The 19642-nt window shown below is 35.1% G+C and overlaps 1 protein-coding gene across 11 annotated transcripts in view; it reads right to left on the minus strand.

Moving 5' to 3' along the window:
- Positions 1–19642, minus strand: part of micu3a (mitochondrial calcium uptake 3a) — a 34324-nt gene that overhangs the window by 10618 nt on the left and 4064 nt on the right. For 3 of the 11 annotated variants that reach the window (XM_039674783.2, XM_039674784.2, XM_089132417.1), the window contains exons 3-10: positions 19447–19478; positions 18545–18623; positions 13780–13827; positions 12070–12152; positions 11882–11953; positions 7128–7169; positions 4052–4147; positions 336–430 (exon numbers count right to left, since the gene is read on the minus strand). In XM_039674783.2, coding sequence (XP_039530717.2) covers positions 336–430; positions 4052–4147; positions 7128–7169; positions 11882–11953; positions 12070–12152; positions 13780–13827; positions 18545–18623; positions 19447–19478 — 547 coding nt within the window. Of the gene's footprint in view, positions 1–335; positions 431–1334; positions 1350–3962; positions 3996–4051; positions 4148–7127; positions 7170–11881; positions 11954–12069; positions 12153–13779; positions 13828–18544; positions 18624–19446; positions 19479–19642 lie in introns of all 11 variants that reach the window. The other 8 variants (XM_039674781.2, XM_039674782.2, XM_089132419.1 and 5 more) reach the window with 6 other exon arrangements.

Below are 19642 nucleotides of genomic sequence, written 5' to 3' on the forward strand. Positions count from 1 at the left end.
TGCATATTAGAATGATTTCTGAAGGATCACGTGAAGTAATGAAAATTGCTGAAAATTTAGCTTTACCATTACTGGAATAAATACATTTCTTAAAAACAGAACACTGTCATTTTAAATTGTAATATTTCTCACTATTACTGTTCCACTGTGTTGAGCCATCTTACCAACCCCAAACTTTAATACATTTTTGTCATTTAATCACATCACATCCTGTTATCTAACATCACAAGCTGTTAACAATCTTCAGCATACCTTCTACATTATTTCTTATGTATCTTTCCATGTCTAGTGGATGAATAAGGATGAATAAGCTTTTTACACACAACTCGTCATACCTGTAGAAGTCATCAAACGTCAGCTCCGCCTTCCCCTTCTTGCCAAAGAAGTGCACAAGCAGAGTGGTGTCAATCGTCATGTTCTCATCGGCACGCTGTGATTGAGGAGTGGTGGTAAAGAGAGCAAAACGAGAAAGAAGAAACTATAACAAAAGCCAGCTGTTTTTGGAATAAGAAAGCAGTCCTTCAAAGGTTTGCCGGGCCATTCAGAGTACCAGCCATCCAGTGCCTGAAAATGTGCATCCATTTATATTGTCTCCCCTAGCCCACAGAGGACATGTTCTAAGTTGACATGCAGATCTTTATGCCATTAGTGAGTGAGAATGGCATAAAGACTGTATATTAGACTGAAACAGACACACAAACAAATGTATATGCAATGAAATGCACACAAACATGCCAGTTGTGTACATACATAGACCCTGTATACACCTGGTATATTCAATTACCCCTGAATGGTGTTTAAAAGAGCCATTCAGAAACCCATTTGGAGTCAATTGTTGATAGTCATAGGAAATTAATACCAGGTGTAAATGGGGTTGACATTGACACATGACAGCAAAAACACACAAAGCATCCACATCCCATGCATTTATGCGGCAACTATCTGCAGAGATTTGTGAAAGAAATGCACACATGTGAGCAGATTTCACTTTTCCTTCTCTGGACAGAAGCTTCTGTTTTTTAAAACTCAATCAATTTGAGTGGTCTTACAAGTGTCAAAATTGCTTTTTCATTGGGGCTCAGGAAAAGACGTTCATTCGCCAGTAAAACCAACAACAAAAAAAGTGGCATGGCATTCGAAGGTGGCTGAAAGGTGCAAGGCCAGATTAGGTTGTATTGTTTCCTCTACCCATGCTTCACCCTCATCTGCAAGAGGAGCCTATCATGCTGAAACTAGGAAAAACCAGGCATAAACTCCAAACATCTCTTTGTCCCCGGTTACAGGCCTCTGTGCAATGAAGCGAGCCAGAATGCAAGTCCATGCCACTGCTGTACCTCTAGCTTAAAATCCTATCCATGAAGATACAATCAGAGGAAAGTTATAAAGAGAGAAAGAATGATTCTGTTTCACCAGCCCGATTGTTTCAGAGACATATTGCACATACTTGGCGTTGTATCAACACAATGTTAAAAAAAAATAGCAATCAATCAAACAAACAAACAAATAAATCAAAGTTGTAAAACTGTTCTGATAGGTCTGATTATTAATATAAGGTGGAAATGTTACTGTTTGATCCCAACGGTATGGAAGCCTGTTTCAAAAAATATGAAATGCCATTTAAAATAATAAAATAAAATGTCACAATTACGATAAATAGAGCATATTTATTTTATGTACAAAATAACCATATTCCCAAAGGATGATACAAAAAAATATATATATAGACAGCAAAAAATGGTGTCTACTAAAAGCTAAATTAAAAGGCAGCATCACATACTCATATATTTCATTAAATACTGAAAATATTTGAAAAAAAAGTATTGCATCCAACATTTGTATGTGCTCAATTTTTGTGCAAAAATCTTCTGCTGGAAACAGCAGTAAGTGTTGGATGGAGGAGAATTATATACAGTATTTTATGACCAACATGGTGCAAATCCATACTGACAATATATGGAAATGGATTGTAGTTTTAAAGGGATACTCCACTTTCTTTTGGAAATAGGCTCATTTTACAACTCCCCCAGAGTTAAACAGTCGATTTTTACTGTTTTTGAATCCATTCAGCCAATTTTCTGACATTTAGAAGAATATCAGTAACCAGACAGTTTCTGGTCTCATTGACTTCCATAGTATATATTATTTCCTACTATGGAAGTCAATGAGACCAGAAACTGTCTGGTTACTGATATTCTTCTAAATATCAGAAAATCGGCTGAATGGATTCGAAAACTGTAAAACTCGACTGTTTAACTCTGGGGGAGTTGTAAAATGAGCCAATTTCCAAAAAAAAAAAAGTGGAGTAGCCCTTTAAATATATAAATGTCAGCAAATGTTAGATTTGTTGGAATCTGCACCAACTTTAGATCTGTAAAATGTTTTATGGGACTTGGAATGGATCAATTCCAAAAATTAAAATGTTGCACTTGTTTGTTTTGTTTTTAAAGCTTTAATTTTATTTTATCTGGAGCTTAAGTCCAGTGTGTGGACATCCACTATTTTTTCTCTTATTTAAAAAAAAAAAAAAACAGCTTTTTTCCCCCTTGGTATCTCTGCTTATGAGTTTTTGTATTCAACACCATTATTTTGCTTATGGTCATAAATATGGTCATAAAAAAGGCATGTGATTAAAACTGATGGATTGAAAAATGAATACCTTTCCTTTATCTAAAACATAGCTGTTTCCCCCATTAGACAATTTCATCATCAATCTGCTGGAAGTGTGACATGACAACACTGTGGTTACAGGAAACCATTAATGTGAGGTCATCATTACATGTAACACCACAGCCAGGCCCACGGTGTGACTTAGACAAGGCCCGAGGCCTTTTACTCTTTGATCTAAACGCAGCGGTAAAAACAGTGATTACTGCTGTCGACTTCTGAGATGAGTAACCCCAATCACACTTCCACACATGCTAGCATGCCCCCTTTAGTCCACAGATACACAATGTCTGATACCCTGCAGTTGTCAGCTCAGACAAACAGACCTGTCTAACTGCTGTGTCATCTGAGGAAGCCAAGCTGAAAATACCCTTTCATTGTGAATAACAGACTAAGTAAATACAGGGCATTTGCACACAGCTCTCCACAATCATTAAACTACTGCTTCCTACAGACGCCCTCTATTAGCCATCAGAACACAAACACACCATCAGGATGAGCAGCCATATTCGGAATCGGTGTACAAACAAAGGGCTTTACGTGCCTCGCAGCTGTGAGCAATATTGTGTTGTATTAGTCGCAGACTCGCAGTCAATTATACACGAATATTGCACAGAGACAACGATAAGCTGAAATTACAAAAATGATTAAAAAAATACAGCAATTCTTTGCAACACTAAAATCATATTCTTAATTCTTAAATCTTTATTTTTCTTGTTTTCCAGTAAAATATCAAAACTTCCTTTTATATGTGTGTGTATACACAGATATGTAAACATACATACACACTAAAATTACTAATTGGATACATAAAAACTAAACTATAGCTAAAATAAATTAAACCTAAATAGTAATAATAAATAATAATTAAAATGAAAAAAGCACATAAAAATGTATAAAATTTAAAAAAAAAAAATGAAAGTATAAATATTAAAGGGAATTCAAGACTTATTTTCTTTTAATCTTATAAGACATTCTCAGAAAACAACACCATTTTGGTGAATTTATATGTTCAGATGTTTTATGTGGAAAACAGGACAAAGATACTGATTTTAATATAATTTTTTTTTTTCTTTTTTTTTTTTGAGTGAAGCACCTGGAACAGATTTACTAGAAGATCAACAGTTGAAAAAAAAAATTAAGTATAAAATTCATAAAAAAAGGGGGTGAAAATAATCAAAATAAACAGAGGGACAATCGCAGGTCATTAAATGACAATGACCAGTGTTATAAGGTTATGGTGAATAGGGCGGGTTGTGATGCTGAAACAGGAAGGATGAATGAGAATTACGATGTACCTTTTTCAGGTGAGAGCACTGTGTTAGGGATGGCTAGGGACGAATAAAAACATGGGATGAGACAGGAGGACAGAGGACTATGGCTGTACCTCTGCCAGGTCAGAAAACAGGGCTTGGCTCGCGCCACGTCTCAGCATGTCCCAGTAGCTCCTGGGCACAAACTCCTGATTCTCTTTTTTTAGCACCTGCAGAGGGGTTAGCATGAGATGGAAAGCTGTCATCATGTTAGTTTATATAGAAAGGGTTTAATAGAGGATGTGTCGGGTGGTCTCTCAGTCCTTTCAACTAAAACCAATCAAATATACTATAAAGAAATATGAAGATTGGGAGAGGGGGGGGGGGGGGGGATTAGATGATGTTAGCCAAATGCTAATTGTATGAGGTTACATAATGTGAGTGATCAATAATCTGGGAGATTAACTAAGATTGGAGAAGGTTTTAAATATCAGACATAGTGTGCAAATAATATACCAGGTACAGAATAATCTGTGAAATGGTTCACTAAATAATTCACTAACAGAATTCAGTTTATATCACAACTCTTGATTATGAGTATATTTTCTGTAACTGCACGGCTATGGAATATAGTTTCAAATTTGTTTACAGATGCATATCAATTCATGTTTGTTTGTTTTTTCAGATACTTTTGAAATATTTCGGTTTTAAATATACTGGCATAATAAATATATTTTTGGGGGGGAGGGGGGATGACATTTTGGTAACACTTTACAATACGGTTCATTAGCTACTGTAACATTATTTAATGCATTAACAATCATAAACTAACAATGAGAAATACATTTGTTACAGTTTTCATTAATCTTTGTTAATATTGATTAATAAAAATGCAGCTGTTCATTGTTTGTTCATGTTAATTCAGAGTGCATTAACTAATGTTAATAAATACAACCTTTAATTTTAATAAGTAAATGTTATAATTAATATTAACTTAAATTAATAAATGCTGAAGAAGTATTGTTCATTCTTAGTTCATGTTAACTAAGGAACCTTATTGTAAACTGTTAACATTTTTTTAGATAAATGCATGGACTAACCATGTTGTAAGCAAAAATATTGATTTTGAACAGGTGAATAATTGGAAATGACTGCATGAACACTTCACAACCTGGCAGTGTGTGCATTTTCAATAATTCAATGAATTATCCTCAGTTATTGTGTACAGATTTATTGAATACAGAGGCTGAGAGACTAAAAGTGACACAGAAAACAGGAAATGGATTTCTCTCATCAGTCCTGGAACCACTTTATTAGACAATGCTGGTCTTTTACTCTTTCTGTATTCTGTATTTGATTCACAGATATACAGAATGACTTTCTTCAAACACCACATAACCAGAAAAAAGGACCACCAGCTCAGGACGGCTTTCATGAAAACTCTTGTATAGATGTTTGTGTTTGTACTTGAGTTGACCATGCGTTTGATTGACGTATCAGTTTGTATGGGGACAAAATTGTCCACTAGGAGACATTCAGGGATGTTTTAAATAAGAAAATCTATTTAAAAATATCGTTTGTAATGGTTTTTTTTGTTGTTGTTTTTTTGACATATCCCCATTTATATTTTCATTTTTTTCAGTGTCAACAAATTTGATATTTCCAATATCGTTACAGGTAAAAAAAAAAAAAAAAATTAAATCAATCAATTTTTATTACACCGTAATAGTATAGACTATTACCTTTCAAAGAGGTATGCTCACCAAAGGCTGCATTTATTTGATAAAAAATACAATAAAAACAATTACATTTGTGAAATATTATTAACTGCTATTTCAATATATTTTAAAATATAATTTATTCCCGTGAAGCTGAATTTTCAGCTGCCATTACTCCAGTCTTCAGTGTCACATGATCCTTTAGAAATTGTAATATGCTCAATCGGTGGTTGAGTAATATTTCTTATCGGCCCCACTTTATATTAAGTGTCTAACTATTATTTGCTAACATTTAATCACATAGATGTTAACATTAATCATTTGATACAATGCAGTTATTGTAAAAGTATTTGCATTGTACTTGTTTTTAAGAAATTCCTAAAAATAACTAGAGCTGTAAATAATTTCAGTAATTGCATCGATAATTACACTGACGATCTTTCCAATACCTCTTAATTGACCCTTAAACCTAACCATACCATTAAACCTGTCCCTAACCATATCCCACCTCAATAGCAGCAAAAGTGTTTTGTAATACATTAACACAATAAGTAGGCTACATTGTACTTATGTTTGATGTCAGTACATAGCAGTTAAAGACACCGTTTACACTTTATTTTAAGGTGTTTTTGTAACAGTGTGATTATACAAGTACTGTGTAATAATAATTAACATACTTACTATAAGGTTATTCCATACAATTAAGCACAATTTATAGTAATTAATATAGTAACTTAATGTAACATGTAACACACTGTAAAATAAGTGTTACCAAGACACATAATATAAATTAATATAAATTAATATTAATAACCTTATTATCAATATTGAATATATATATATATATATATATATATATATATATATATATATATATATATATATATTTAAAAAAACCTGTCTTTTCATTTTATTTAACAAATAGAAATATTTTAAAAATGATTTTATCTTTTAGTCTTTATGTTATCTTTTTTGTGTTTAAAAATTTGGTCTTGAAAGAATTCAGAAGAAAAATATTTGAGTTGAAATATCTGACTTTGTATGTCCATTATAATCTCATTGTTGTCTAGGAGAAACGAAACTGAATCTCAACATCTTATTTGTGATCTTTCCTTTCTTGCGGTTGTCAGTGAGGGAGAGAGAAGTAATTAAATGATTTAATGTAAGTGAATGTGAAAGACTCCAGAGCTGGCTCAATAGAAAACACATTTTCCACCAACAACTCCACCCACTACACTACCCAGACCTGTTCTTTATAGCCCGCTGATGAAGTTTGTAACTGACACGTTGTGGTTAAAGGAAAAGAAAAAAAATCAATAAGAATGAAATTAGACTGATTGTGGCAAAACACCCACATGCTCTCTGACCTCTGAGGTCCACTCCACCTCCCTGCTCATTTTCATTCTCTCATTCTCCCATCATTCCTTCCATGATTTCAAGATTTACACAGAGGTTATAGTTCACAGGTCAGAGGGCCGGGGGTGATACATACGCTGTTTACGGGGGCAACCTGATATCCATAGAGCTGCATACTCTACACAGAGACGAGAGGAGAGGTCACAGCATGCGGAAGAGGAGAGGAAGGAGAGAACCACATAAGAAGAGATGGACAAAGACACAGGTTAAACATGCAAAAAGTAGAAAGTGGTTTCACTACAGGACAGTTGGCACACTTTCGCAAGCTTCCAAGAGGGGATGAAATACAACTGGCTCCCTCTCAGACAGCCCTTGATAAACTGGACATGTGAATGAGATAAGAAGGGTTATGCACCAAATGCACACAAAAACAAATTCAGTCTAGAGGATGTTTACAGAGGATGGCCAATTGTACTCTTTAGGGTATATATATATATGGGATTTTCAGCATCTCATATATAACAAGACTTGTACATTTTCTAAAGAAAATGTGAGCAGTGCTTGCCTCTGCAAAACTCGCCATTATGATGTTAGGTTGTTGTAGTTGGTTGTTAGGGCGTTGTTTTGCGGTTGCTAAGTTCTGAATGCCAGGGTGTTGCTAAGAGGAGGCTTTAGGACTCACGTCAAAAGACCCCAAGATATGGCTCGGGTCCCTCGTTCAACGCACACCAATCAGTTTATAACCCAATTTGTCATCTGGCAGTAAAATTAATGCATTTATTATTGGCTTTTCGTTATTGGCCTCAATTTTAATATCGGTGCATTCCTAGATATAACATTACTTGTCTTCGACAACCTGCATGATTTGAGGTATTAATGTTTATGCTTTATGTGCTAAAGTTTAACACTGAAGCCTCGTTCACACCGCCAGCGGCACGCAGCTACAAAGCGACATGATTCCATTCATTTTCAATGGAGGGTTCAAGCGATTTTCAAGCAACAGTGACCACTGGTGACAGAATGTAGGTGTGTCAAGCAATGGGAGACACACGACAAAAGTTTTTAATTTTAAAGGAGTAGTTCACTTTAAAAAAAACTTTTGCTGATAATTTACTCACCCCCATCTCATCCAAGATGTCCACGTCTTTCTTTCTTCAGTCGAAAAGAAATTCAGGTTTTTGATGAAAACATTCCAGGATTTTCTCCATATAATGGACTTCAATGGGAACCAAATGGTTCAAGGTCCAAATGAGAGTTTCAGTCCAGCTTCAAAGGGCTTTAAATGACACCAGACGATTAATAAGTGTCTTATCTAGCGAAACGATCAACCCGGTCTCATCCCAAATCGTCATATAACTGACGTTTTGGGACGTCTTTTGACCATACGTCAATATTCGCCTTTTTAGGGCCCCCTTAAACGTCGGTAGATGAGGTTATGGGATCCTAACTCTACCCCATACCTAAACTTAACCCTAAACCTATGGGTTAAGTTATTTATATGACGATTTGGGATGAGACTGTGTTAAAACGATCGCTCATAAAAAAAAAAAAAAGTTTTATAAGCACAAATGCTCGCCTTGCTCTGTTCTGTGATGAGCGTTCGTGACTCTCCTGTTCGAACACGTTCATCAAAATGAACAAATCTTTTTTCAAGTCATGACTGGAAGGGTCCTAGATAAGACCCTTATTCATTGTCTGGTGTTGTTTAAAGCCCTTTGAAGCTGCACTGAAACTCTCATTTGGACCTTGAACCGTTTGGTTCCCAATGAAGTCGATTATATAAGTCTATTATATTTCATCAAAAACCTTCATTTCTTTTCGACTGAAGAAAGAAAGACGCGGACATCTCGGATGACATGGGGGTGAGTAAATTAACAGCAAAAGTTTTTTTTTTTTTTTAAGTGAATTACTCCTTTAAGTAAATGAGCAGCAACAAACTATAGGAGTGAAGACCGTCTCGAGTACAGGCAAGACAGGACAGAGTTTCGGAGTATTTATATGAGTTAACAAAATAAAACACATAATAAAATTGAGGCGAGAAAAAGAAACTGTCGGCAGTCAGTGAATCCATACATTAGCCGCTTTTCCACAGTCGGGCCGAACAGTTCTTAGAATGGTACGAAATGGTTCCGGTTGTGTTTCCATTTATGGGACGGCACAATTACAAACCGTTCTCAGCCTGGAATTCTCAGCACAGTTGTCTAGTGACGTTGCAACTTAGGATTGGTAACTTGTCTATTGCCTGCCTACCCGTTTCTCTCTGGCATGCTATTTGAGAAACGTAAACACATAATAATACAATTAAAAGAAATATCTGACCATCCTTCATATCGTGATCATTATTTACATCTCATATCGTCAGTAAACTCATGCTTTACCAAGGCAACGACCGACACTTTTGTATTACACTACAAAGTGCGGCCGTTATCAGCCCCACAGTGGAAAATGAAACCCTAAGCGAAACCAACTGGCCCGGATGAGAACCGTTTGGCTTGACAGTGAAAAAGTGGCTTCTGATAGTATGTGTGTTAATTAATATATGATGCAGTGAGCAGTTTAACACCGCTGCAGTTCATATTACAGTTTATCATGAATTATGATGATTAGTAGGGCCAAAATGTTTTATTATTTGTCAAATAATTCAAGTGACGTTTTAATAATTTCTGACAGTATGATTGTGTTTAATTGATTGAGTTTAATGATTGAGATTGAATGAGCGTGAACCTGGTTAATGATTTAATGCACTGAGCACTGCTCAATATCACAACACTCTTCAACAGCAGATGCTACTTTTAATTCGTTTAAGTCTAATTCCTAGTCAAATTAGAATGATATCTTAGTTTTGTATGTCATTTGTGATCGCATTTTCTAAAGATATGGCCAGGTGTGTAGTCTACCAACAACATTAGAGCGACAGCATTAGGAACACCCACAAGCATCTTCACAGTAGAGATAGCGTTATTCAGCGACAAAGTTGCTGGTGGTGTGAACGAGGCTTTAGGGTTAGGGGTTTACTCATATTACTAACCCCAAGTACGAACAAAACAAATACTGATGCAAACACCACTAATTACGTTACAGTACCAGTATTTCACACCAAGTGCTTTCAAAGAGTGCTAAATTTAGTGAGTGTGAATGGATGTCACTCCTCCATTTATATTTTATACAGAACAGTATATAATTTAGTAATGATATGTTGACAGATTTTTAAACAAAGTATATGATCCTTCACACAATAAATAATCTCTGATTAAGTTTTTCACAAATAAATATTTAATCCATATTAATTTGACAAACAAGCATCAAAAAATTCTTATAAGCTCAAATTTGTTGCTAAAAAGCAATTCTACTTAGTGGTAATTTTTCTTATACCTCTAACACTGAAACTGACATTTGAAGGAAATTACAACACTAGTACATTTTTCACAGTAATGTTCTCTTTTTAGAAACTAATAAGAGCCTAAAGAAAATCACATTAGGATAAGCACACTAATCAAAATAAGCCAAACTTCTTAATATTCTCAGTAAAATCAACATTTCTGACCTTAAGATTTTGAAAATAAAGTGTATTCCCCAATGTTAGGTTTGATTTATGTGACATTCATCATTGCCTCCATTTTCAGCATTTCAAATGACATGTATGCTCTTGATACTAAGCCACAAGACATAAAACGTTGTATTGTGTCAAGGCAAAATATCTATTTCCCTTTACACAAAAGAGGCATCATTTTAAATAAGAATCCTCAGAAACGTGGAAAAAAAAAGACAGTGTGGTAAATAGAGAAAGACAGAGACTGTATCCCAAGTCTTTGAACTTCTGTTGATCTCATAAAATCCTCTTGTTTGCATACAGAAACAGATTAGAGATACTAGTAATCCCTCAAACTGATTTGCCTTTGATTTAAACTGTTCTCCAATAATATGTCCCACACATCAGTTTTAAAGAAGGGGGCTATTTAGACAATAATGACCACTACTGATTTGCTACAATAAATGTAACTTTTATATAGCTGTATACCTCTAAAAATCCCTTTGCGAGAAAAGACAAAGAAAATGCAATATATGGAAGCTTGTTTCCGCCATGAGATAAATAAAATTAAACAAACAGGGAGATTGTGACTTTTTATCGCACAATTGTTCGCAATTCAGACTATTTTTCTCCTAATTGCGAGTTCATGTCTCCCAAATCAGACTTTTCCTCAGAATTCTGCGATATAATCTTACAATCGTAACTTTTCCCCTCACAATTGCGAGTTTATATCTCACAATTCAGAGTTTATAACTCGAAATTGCAAGACAGACTTTTTTTTCCGCAATTGCGAGATTATATATTCTCACAGTTCTTCAGAATTGCGAGTTATAAACTTACATACCAATAAGATACTGTCTACATCTCAGTAACTATTAGCATATAAATATGCTGTTTATTATGATAGCTTGTTTCCGCCACAGAATAAAAAATAAATAAAAATATATTAACTTTTAATAGCCCAATTAAACTTTTTTTTCTCACAATTGCGAGTTTACATCATACAATACTGACTTTTTTCTCACAATTCTAACTTCTTTGCTTATAATCGTAAGATATAAACTTGCAATTGTGAGTAATAAAATCCAATGTTATAAATCCAAAGTCCAATGTGTTATAAAGTAAGAAAGTCGTGATTACCTTTTTACTGCTTACTGCTAAACAATTATTGTAAAGCATTTGTTTATAGATAGATGACAAATGTATATGGAACTTTATCGAAGTAGTTTTTGATTTGTGAAAATGCGTGAAGATTTCATTTGTATACACGATTATATCTTTAAATTTACAATTTGGGATAACTGGAACTTAAAAATAGATTACAAAATGTTTTACAAACAAAAAACCTGATATCAACTTACCAGTTGAGCAGATTTTTCTGCATCTCCTTTTCTTCCTTTCTTCTCATTTTTCTTTCGGAAGATTTCTTGCAACTATTAAAAGAAATAGAGAAGGAATAAAGCAAATAAATAAAGTCGGATGATTAAATAACCAAGATGATTGTTTAAAAAAACAAACTTCTAAAGGCCAGAATCTACAATCCACTCACCACAAGAAATTCACGTTTATCCACCATCTGGTTACCGTCAGCGTCAAACATGTTAAAGGCAATCTTAAAGCCTGCATGAGGCTCTGAAGAATAGATGTGAAAAAAAGGTTCCCTTATAACAATATGCTATATCATGCATATAATTAAACAATGTATACATGTATTCACTCATTTAGCACCGCACATTTTGCAGAAAATTTGTTAAACCATTCACTGTGGCTAGATCTGAGATCAGATCAGAGGTGAGGCCCACATTTGCAAGAACCTGTTATCACCCCAAGAACTTCCAATACACTTTTGCTTTCACCACTTTTCCTTTCATCACTCTCTTCAGGTGTTTTTCAACCCATCAAGAGCCACATGCCTCTTCCACTTTGTTATGTTGCCCAAGCAACAGCAGAGGAGGGAACACATGTTAGGCAGTTCATTTCTGTTTATACTGTTTGTCTCAGCTACTTTTAGATACTAGCTTAGTCAGACAACTCGGTATGAATGGACAATCATAAATTAGATCTCAGTTATTTCTCCTAAACTGTACATGGAGAACAAATGAAGACTTTTGTTGAAGTCTTCTGCTTTTCAATTTTTTTTTTTCTTGAGGAAAATACCCTATTCACAGACATGAATGTTTCATCTCAACAATGAAACAAACTGTGCTCAGATTTGCCAAGATAAAGTCTGAGATATTAATTTAACTGCAATATTTCCCATCAAATCTTTTAGAAAACTACCTGGGCTACGCTTATTCATAGTTATACTGCTATACAATAATTATAATGCAACATTTGTCTAATTTGTTTCTAGATAGATGATAAATGTGTATGAAGAGTTCAGATGCAAAAGCCCATAAGTGCCATTTGAAATTTTCTTCTAAAATGATCATTTTTATCAAGATTATATATTTAAGTTCAGTAATTTCACTTAAATGACAATGAAGATTACCTATGAATGGCCATTTAAGTATTATTACTGAAGTTAAATATACAAGCTTGATAAAAATAATCATTCTAGAAGAAAATTTCAAATGACACTTAAAGGCATTTGCATCTGAACTCTTCGTATGTAATTATTAAATGTGTATGAAAATTGTCACTTTTTTCTTTAACAACCCCTAATATATATATTTTTTTTGATTTCACTAGAATTTATTTTAAGAACTAAAATTAAATTTGTTAGTCAGACAAAATTCGACAATGGTGACAAACTGAGTCAACTTTATACTTAAACTAAACTAAATAAAAATTCAATTAGCACTAAAGATTTTAATGATTATAGACAAAAATTGTAGTCTGCTTAGACAAATACATATAACCTATATATAGCCTACACCCACATGAGAATGTGTGTGTGTGTGTATATATATATATATATATATATATATATATATATATATATATATATATATATATCCTATATCCTATATCTGGCAAAAAGTCTAAAACATTAATAAATGTGCAGTGAGCAAAATGTGGCTGTAGCGAAACTTTTTTGGGTGAGGGTGAGAGAGTCTGGGTGGGCCTTGAGTCTGAGTCTGAGTCACACTATAGACATAAAACATCCATGGACCAGAACGATCCTTGATTCATGTTTAAAATAGGATACATGCATAGTGTGCTGATTTCAAAAGAGAAAGGCACAGAAAACTAAAGCATGGGATAAGAATGAAAGGTTAAGAGGAAGAAAAGATGGAGAGATAGAGGTCATACTCACTTGTCAGAATGCAGAGCAGAAAGAGATACTCCGTGTAAGCGATGATGCCTGAAAAAGGATATCAAAGGGTCACATCCATTCTGCTAATGTACAGTAACACACTAACAACCTTCAAATGGCCACGTCTTCCCTTTTTATAATCTCTCCTTTTTCTTTTTACTCTTTGTCCAAACTGAAAACTCAGGAGGCGGCTCATCTGAAGCTTGGATTAAAATGTTTACTGAATTTTCAAAGCTAGGGGCCTCTAGAGATAGATGGAGTCGCATACCCTTTTCCCTTTTTCTACTGCTCCAAAAAAAAAAAAAAAAAAGGCAGGACAAGTAATCCCCTCTTTCATGATGATAACATCTAAAAAGGTGCCTCTCAGCTAAAGTGTCCATCTACATTTAGGCAACATTTGCCCCGCGTTTGGCCCACACACTGAAGCTGAAGACTTTGACACAGTGAGTGACCGGCTGTAGCGTTCAAAGGCTTCTGTTTGGATAAGGGTGTTCTAGAGGCATCCGTCAGGACAAGGAGATGTGCACCATTTAGACAGGGAACTGTCCCTGCTTTTGTTAGACTCGTGAGAAAAGTGGCAAAGTAGAGTACGGAGGACAGAGAGAGTGAGAGTCAAAAGAAAGGCAAAAAAAGAGACAAAGTGAAGGTGGGCTGATGGAAAGATGGAAGTCCTGTAAAGGCGCTGGGGGAGGGCAGAGAGAAGGGGATACGTTTTCCTACACCTCCACTGAAAGTGTTCCTCTCCACAGCTTCTGTGTGAAGGGGGACATGGAGACAGTAGCAGGCATACAGATAGTTCAGGGTGAGTGGACTGAGTGTTACGGGACACTGCCTGTGAGCCTTCGGGAGAAAAACCTGACACTGAAAATTCAACCCAACACCAGCAGTCTCACACACTCACTCAAGCAATACAGAGGCTTTCAAAGTCCACTGAACAAGCAACTCGGGCCAAAAGAGACAAGATTCGGGTATATTTACTTATTTTGAACTTATTCCCTGATAAGCGTCCACTCTGGCAGAGCACTCAAATCTCATTTGCAATTCAATTTGCAAACTCATGTTCAATTGAAACTTTGACATGTGAACATCTGGAATAGATGTTTTTTTCATGGAAAATGATACAGGCACAAAAAAGATTTTTCGTTTTCATTTTAGGTGAACTACTCCTTTAAAATTCACTGTGGTTAGACCTGAAGACTCTGGGTCAAAGGTTATCATTGAGGATCTAAAACAGATTAATTGATGTCAAAAATCTGCTTTAAACTAGTAAAACAAGGCTTTTAGCTGCAGACATTTTGTTAATGTTTATACGCTGCGTACATATGCAGTAAATCTTTGTTTTGGCGCAGGGCTCCTTAAATGAAGAGGCGCTGTTTTACATTCCATTCATTCCTGTTCAATACAGTCCCAATTTTAAGGATGGATTGTCTAGTGAGGTGTATTGACTTTAAATGCCAAATCCGATGTGTTTGTACGAGATGATACATACTTTTAAGGGTTTGCATACCGATCGTTCTCAAGAAAGGTCTGGTTCCTGATCTGGATGCATATCAGTAATGGAAAATATTTGTGGCATTTTTTGTTATAAAAAAAAAAACATGTACAAAAGTGCTATTTATACAGTCTGTATTAGTGGTTCTCCACCAGATTTTACATGGACCCAAAAACAACAACAAAAAATCTTGAAATCAGATATTAATCACAGGTTCAACAGTAAGACGAGGCCGTGTCACGTAACCTGTTCATGTCGGTACATGTCTAATTTGGCTGGTCAAGTGACAGAATTTTTGCAAACATTGTTTAATTTGGGGAAATAACTATGAAATACTAAAGGTATGGGATGCGTTTTCTCATTTTGTAAAAGGAAGATTTTCTATTTCGATCTATTTGCCATCATAACGCATGACTGCATGGTTAGTTTATTTTAAGCACTTCTTTTAGAGTTTGCATTTTTTTTTGTTTTACTATTTGCAGTTGTAAAGTAAATTCAAGCTAAATTAGCATGTACTGTTTTTATAGAAAAAAATACATTATTTTAAGGAAACAATTATACTATAATTAAATAAATTAATAAACAACAAAAAAACAATATATTTGCTGTTTTTTTTTTAAGCGGAAACAAAGTCATACTCATAAATAAATTAACTTATACTAGAGCCAGACCGATATTATCGGCCGGCCGATATTATCGGCAGATATTAGACATTTTCCAAACTATCGGTATCGGCAGTTACAATGGCCGATAAATGAATATTTCAAAAATAAAATTAAAAACGGACGAAACACGCTTAAATCATCTCTTCTTGGCCTGTTAAATTGAAAATGTATGTTTTAAAATTTGCAGTATGACGTTATCTATTGCTAAATTATGGCTCATCATAGACTAGATAACCTGACATTGTAATTATAAGGTAGCTAAGGCAATGTAGGGACTAATTCTTATTTTATTCATCAGAATTTTTAGATATTTTGATGTTCCTCTGTTCTGTTGTGACAATAAAAGAAACAAGTTTCTCTTTAAAATGCTTTATCATATTATTTTAGTTAAAACTCATAAATAACTACAAATAACTATGTTAGGAAAATCTGTTAATGTTTTGTTGCGCGTTTCTGAAAAAATAAAATAAAATCGGCCGATATATCGGAATATCGGTATCTGTATCGGTATCGGCCTTCAAAATCCTTTATCGGTCGGGCTCTAACTTAAACACATATTACTGGAATGTATTACTCAAAACTCAAAATTAAACAAACTAACTAACTAACAAATAAATAAACTATCAAACCAATAAATTCATATTTGCTGATACATAATTTTAAGTAAACAACCATACTCATAAATAAATCAATAGTGTTCTTGGAGTTCAATTCCTTTTTATAAGGATAAGATAGTCCTGCAACTTTTGAACTTCCCATGCTTCCTTCAAGTTCTTCACTATGACGTTCGCTGCGTTCGCTTTCTCTTAGAAACTGCTCCTTGGAGACCAGAGCACATTCACGGATCTCGTTAGCACAGCTTCCTCAATTAACTTCTGCATGCTATCATTACCACAGCTTGAGATCAGACACCGAGTCAAGCTGAAGCTTCTGGCACACAGGCATCTTCTGGATGAAACCAAGATAAATGTACCACCGCCAATTTAAGGTGATGATTTCAAAAACTGCGATTACTACAAGGAATAACAAAATTCAGAAGGTTTATTTTTAGAGTGTAAGAGGGTGGAGTGGTTCTGTGTGTGTGTGTGTGCGTATAATTATCACCACTGGGAAATAGCTGGAGGTATGAGCAAGTGCTGTTGAGTACGCCACAAGCAAATACTTTAATTGTGGCTGTGCTGCTGAAGAACTGCTCGCTCGTGCAGTTATTTCAACAATATTTATTTATTTAATAATGCCATTCTGCACTCTGTTTTTATGTTTTATTTGTCGTTTTGGTCAGAAAGCAAAAGCATGTATTTTGCCTGGAGATTGTATGTTGCACTGGTCCCAGTGAGAGAATGAGAGGGAGGAAATGGAAACAGTAAGAGAGAGGGAGACGTAGAGAGTGAACTGAGCTATTTTTAGGAGTGCTCACAGGAAGTGAAAGCCTCAGGCCTAGGCTTAACTGGTGCTTGACTGGTACCCAATGAGAGAGCAAGAAAGAAAGATGAACGAGAGACGGGAATGGCGAGGAGGGCAATTCAGCATCACTCAGAAAAACTCTGAAAGACTGGATTTAACTTTATATTATTCTGAGCCCCATTTCTGTCTATTAGCTGGTAATTTCAAGGTACATCGATGAGTACTGTATTCATATACCATGCTCTTTACATGGTTTATGAATAGTTTGAAGAAGGTCATGACATTTTGGTCAAAAACAAACAAGAAACAAAAGCATGGTAATGCCACGTGGTACTTTTAAGAATAGAACTACTAAGAAAATCAAAAGTGATTTCTTCTTTTTTCAAGATTTACATAATATAATGATGCACTACCATTCAAAGATATGGGATAAGGAAGATACAGTATTTTTTTAGAAGATATTAATACTTACTGTATATTCAGCATTACATTGATATGAGAGACAGTAATGACTTAGACAATGTTACAAAATATTTATATTTCAAATAAAATTAGGTTCTTTTGCACTAATAAACAAAAAAATCCTGAAAAGAATTTGTATAATGGTTTCCACAAACATTTTAAGCAGTTTTTTAAAATTGACAATAAGGCCGTGTGGCCACCAGCTGAAAACAGCAGACGCTCTGCTGAAGATGCTGTGCTTGGGCGCTTGAGAGCTTTTTGGCAGCGCAGCGTTTTTTCCGTTGAGACGATTCGTTGCTATGATACAGAATATCCGCAGCACCGTTTACTCGTAACTTATTTCGCAGATAATTTGTTTCATACTAAAAACTATTTTACATCCATGTTGTTCGGTTAGCTCTGCTGATTGATGTCGTTGTACAGAAAGAATATTGTGACAGTTGATCGGTGTGTTATTAGCCCCGCCCCTCCTCCACTGTGATTGGACGGGTGGGTAAAAAGTGGCAGTGATGAGCGCTGCGTTTTATCCAAAGTTGAATATTTTTCAACTCTCGGCAACCAGTAAAAAACGCAGGGGCGCTCGACGCTTCAGCGTGAAAAAACACTCAGCGCCTCGTTACGCTCACAGCATTTAAAAAAAAAAAAAACGTGCCGCTCCCATTGAAAACAATTGAAAACACAAGCCAGGCGCGTGGAAAAACGCTGTTTTAGTTCTATTATTGAGGTGAAATTCAAAACCCACCTCGTTCCCGAAAGTTCCGGAACAGCTTGGACGTTCCTTTCCAAACTGGTGGAGTGTCGGACAAGATCTTCTCCAGCTCCTATTAAACATGACAAAACATACAGTGTAAAAAAAAAAAAAAAAGCATCTCTGGACTGTACATTATTTGCATGCATAAATACACCATGAAATGCAAACCTAAATATTATCAATAAAAAATAAATAGGCCTAATTTAAAGGAGTAGTTCACTTTTTTAAAAAACTTTTGCTGTTAATTTACTCACCCCCATATCATCCAAGATGTCCATGCCTTTCTTTCTTCAGTCGAAAAGAAATTAAGGTTTTTGATAAAAACATTCCAGAACTTTCTCCATATAATGGACTTCAATGGAAACCAAACGGTTCAAGGTCCAAATGAGAGTTTCAGTGCAGCTTCAAAGGGCTTTAAACAACACCAGACGGTGAATAAGGGTACTATCTAGCGAAACGATCGGCCATTTAAAAAATTAATAAAAAAGTTTAAGTTTTATAAGCACAAATGCTCACCTTGCTCTGTTCTGTGATGAGCGTTGGCGACTCTCATGTTCAAACTCGTTCATCAAAAGGAACACATCTTTTTTCGAGTCATTACTCGAAGGGTCCTAGATAAGGTGTCGTTTAAAGCCCTTTGAAGCTGCACTGAAACTCTCATTTGGACCTTGAACCGTTTGGTTCCCAATGAAGTCCATTATATGGAGAAAATCCTGGAATGTTTTCATCAAAAACCTTCGACTGAAGAAAGAAAGATGTGGACATCTTGGATGACATGGGGGTGAGTAAATTATCAGCAAAAGTTTTTTTTTTTTTTTTTTTTTTTTTTTTAAGTGAACTACTCCTTTAACTGAGCTATCATAGCATGCACTAGCAATAGTTTTAAAACACACCTGTTTGTTGAGGGACCTCCAAGGTTTTTTGACTAAGAAAAGAGGATGACCAGAGAAAGAGAGCAACAAAAAAAAAAGAGGGTGGCCTGTTAGATAAGATCAGGATAGGGGTCTCATGCCATTTAACAATCAGAAAAAACAACAAGAACAAAAAAGGTTTTTAAATTCCCAATAAAATATCTATGTGTTTTGTTTG

Source organism: Pimephales promelas, chromosome 6, assembly GCF_988280905.1.
Source record: "Pimephales promelas chromosome 6, fPimPro1.hap1.1, whole genome shotgun sequence".
NCBI classification, from domain to species: domain Eukaryota; kingdom Metazoa; phylum Chordata; class Actinopteri; order Cypriniformes; family Leuciscidae; genus Pimephales; species Pimephales promelas.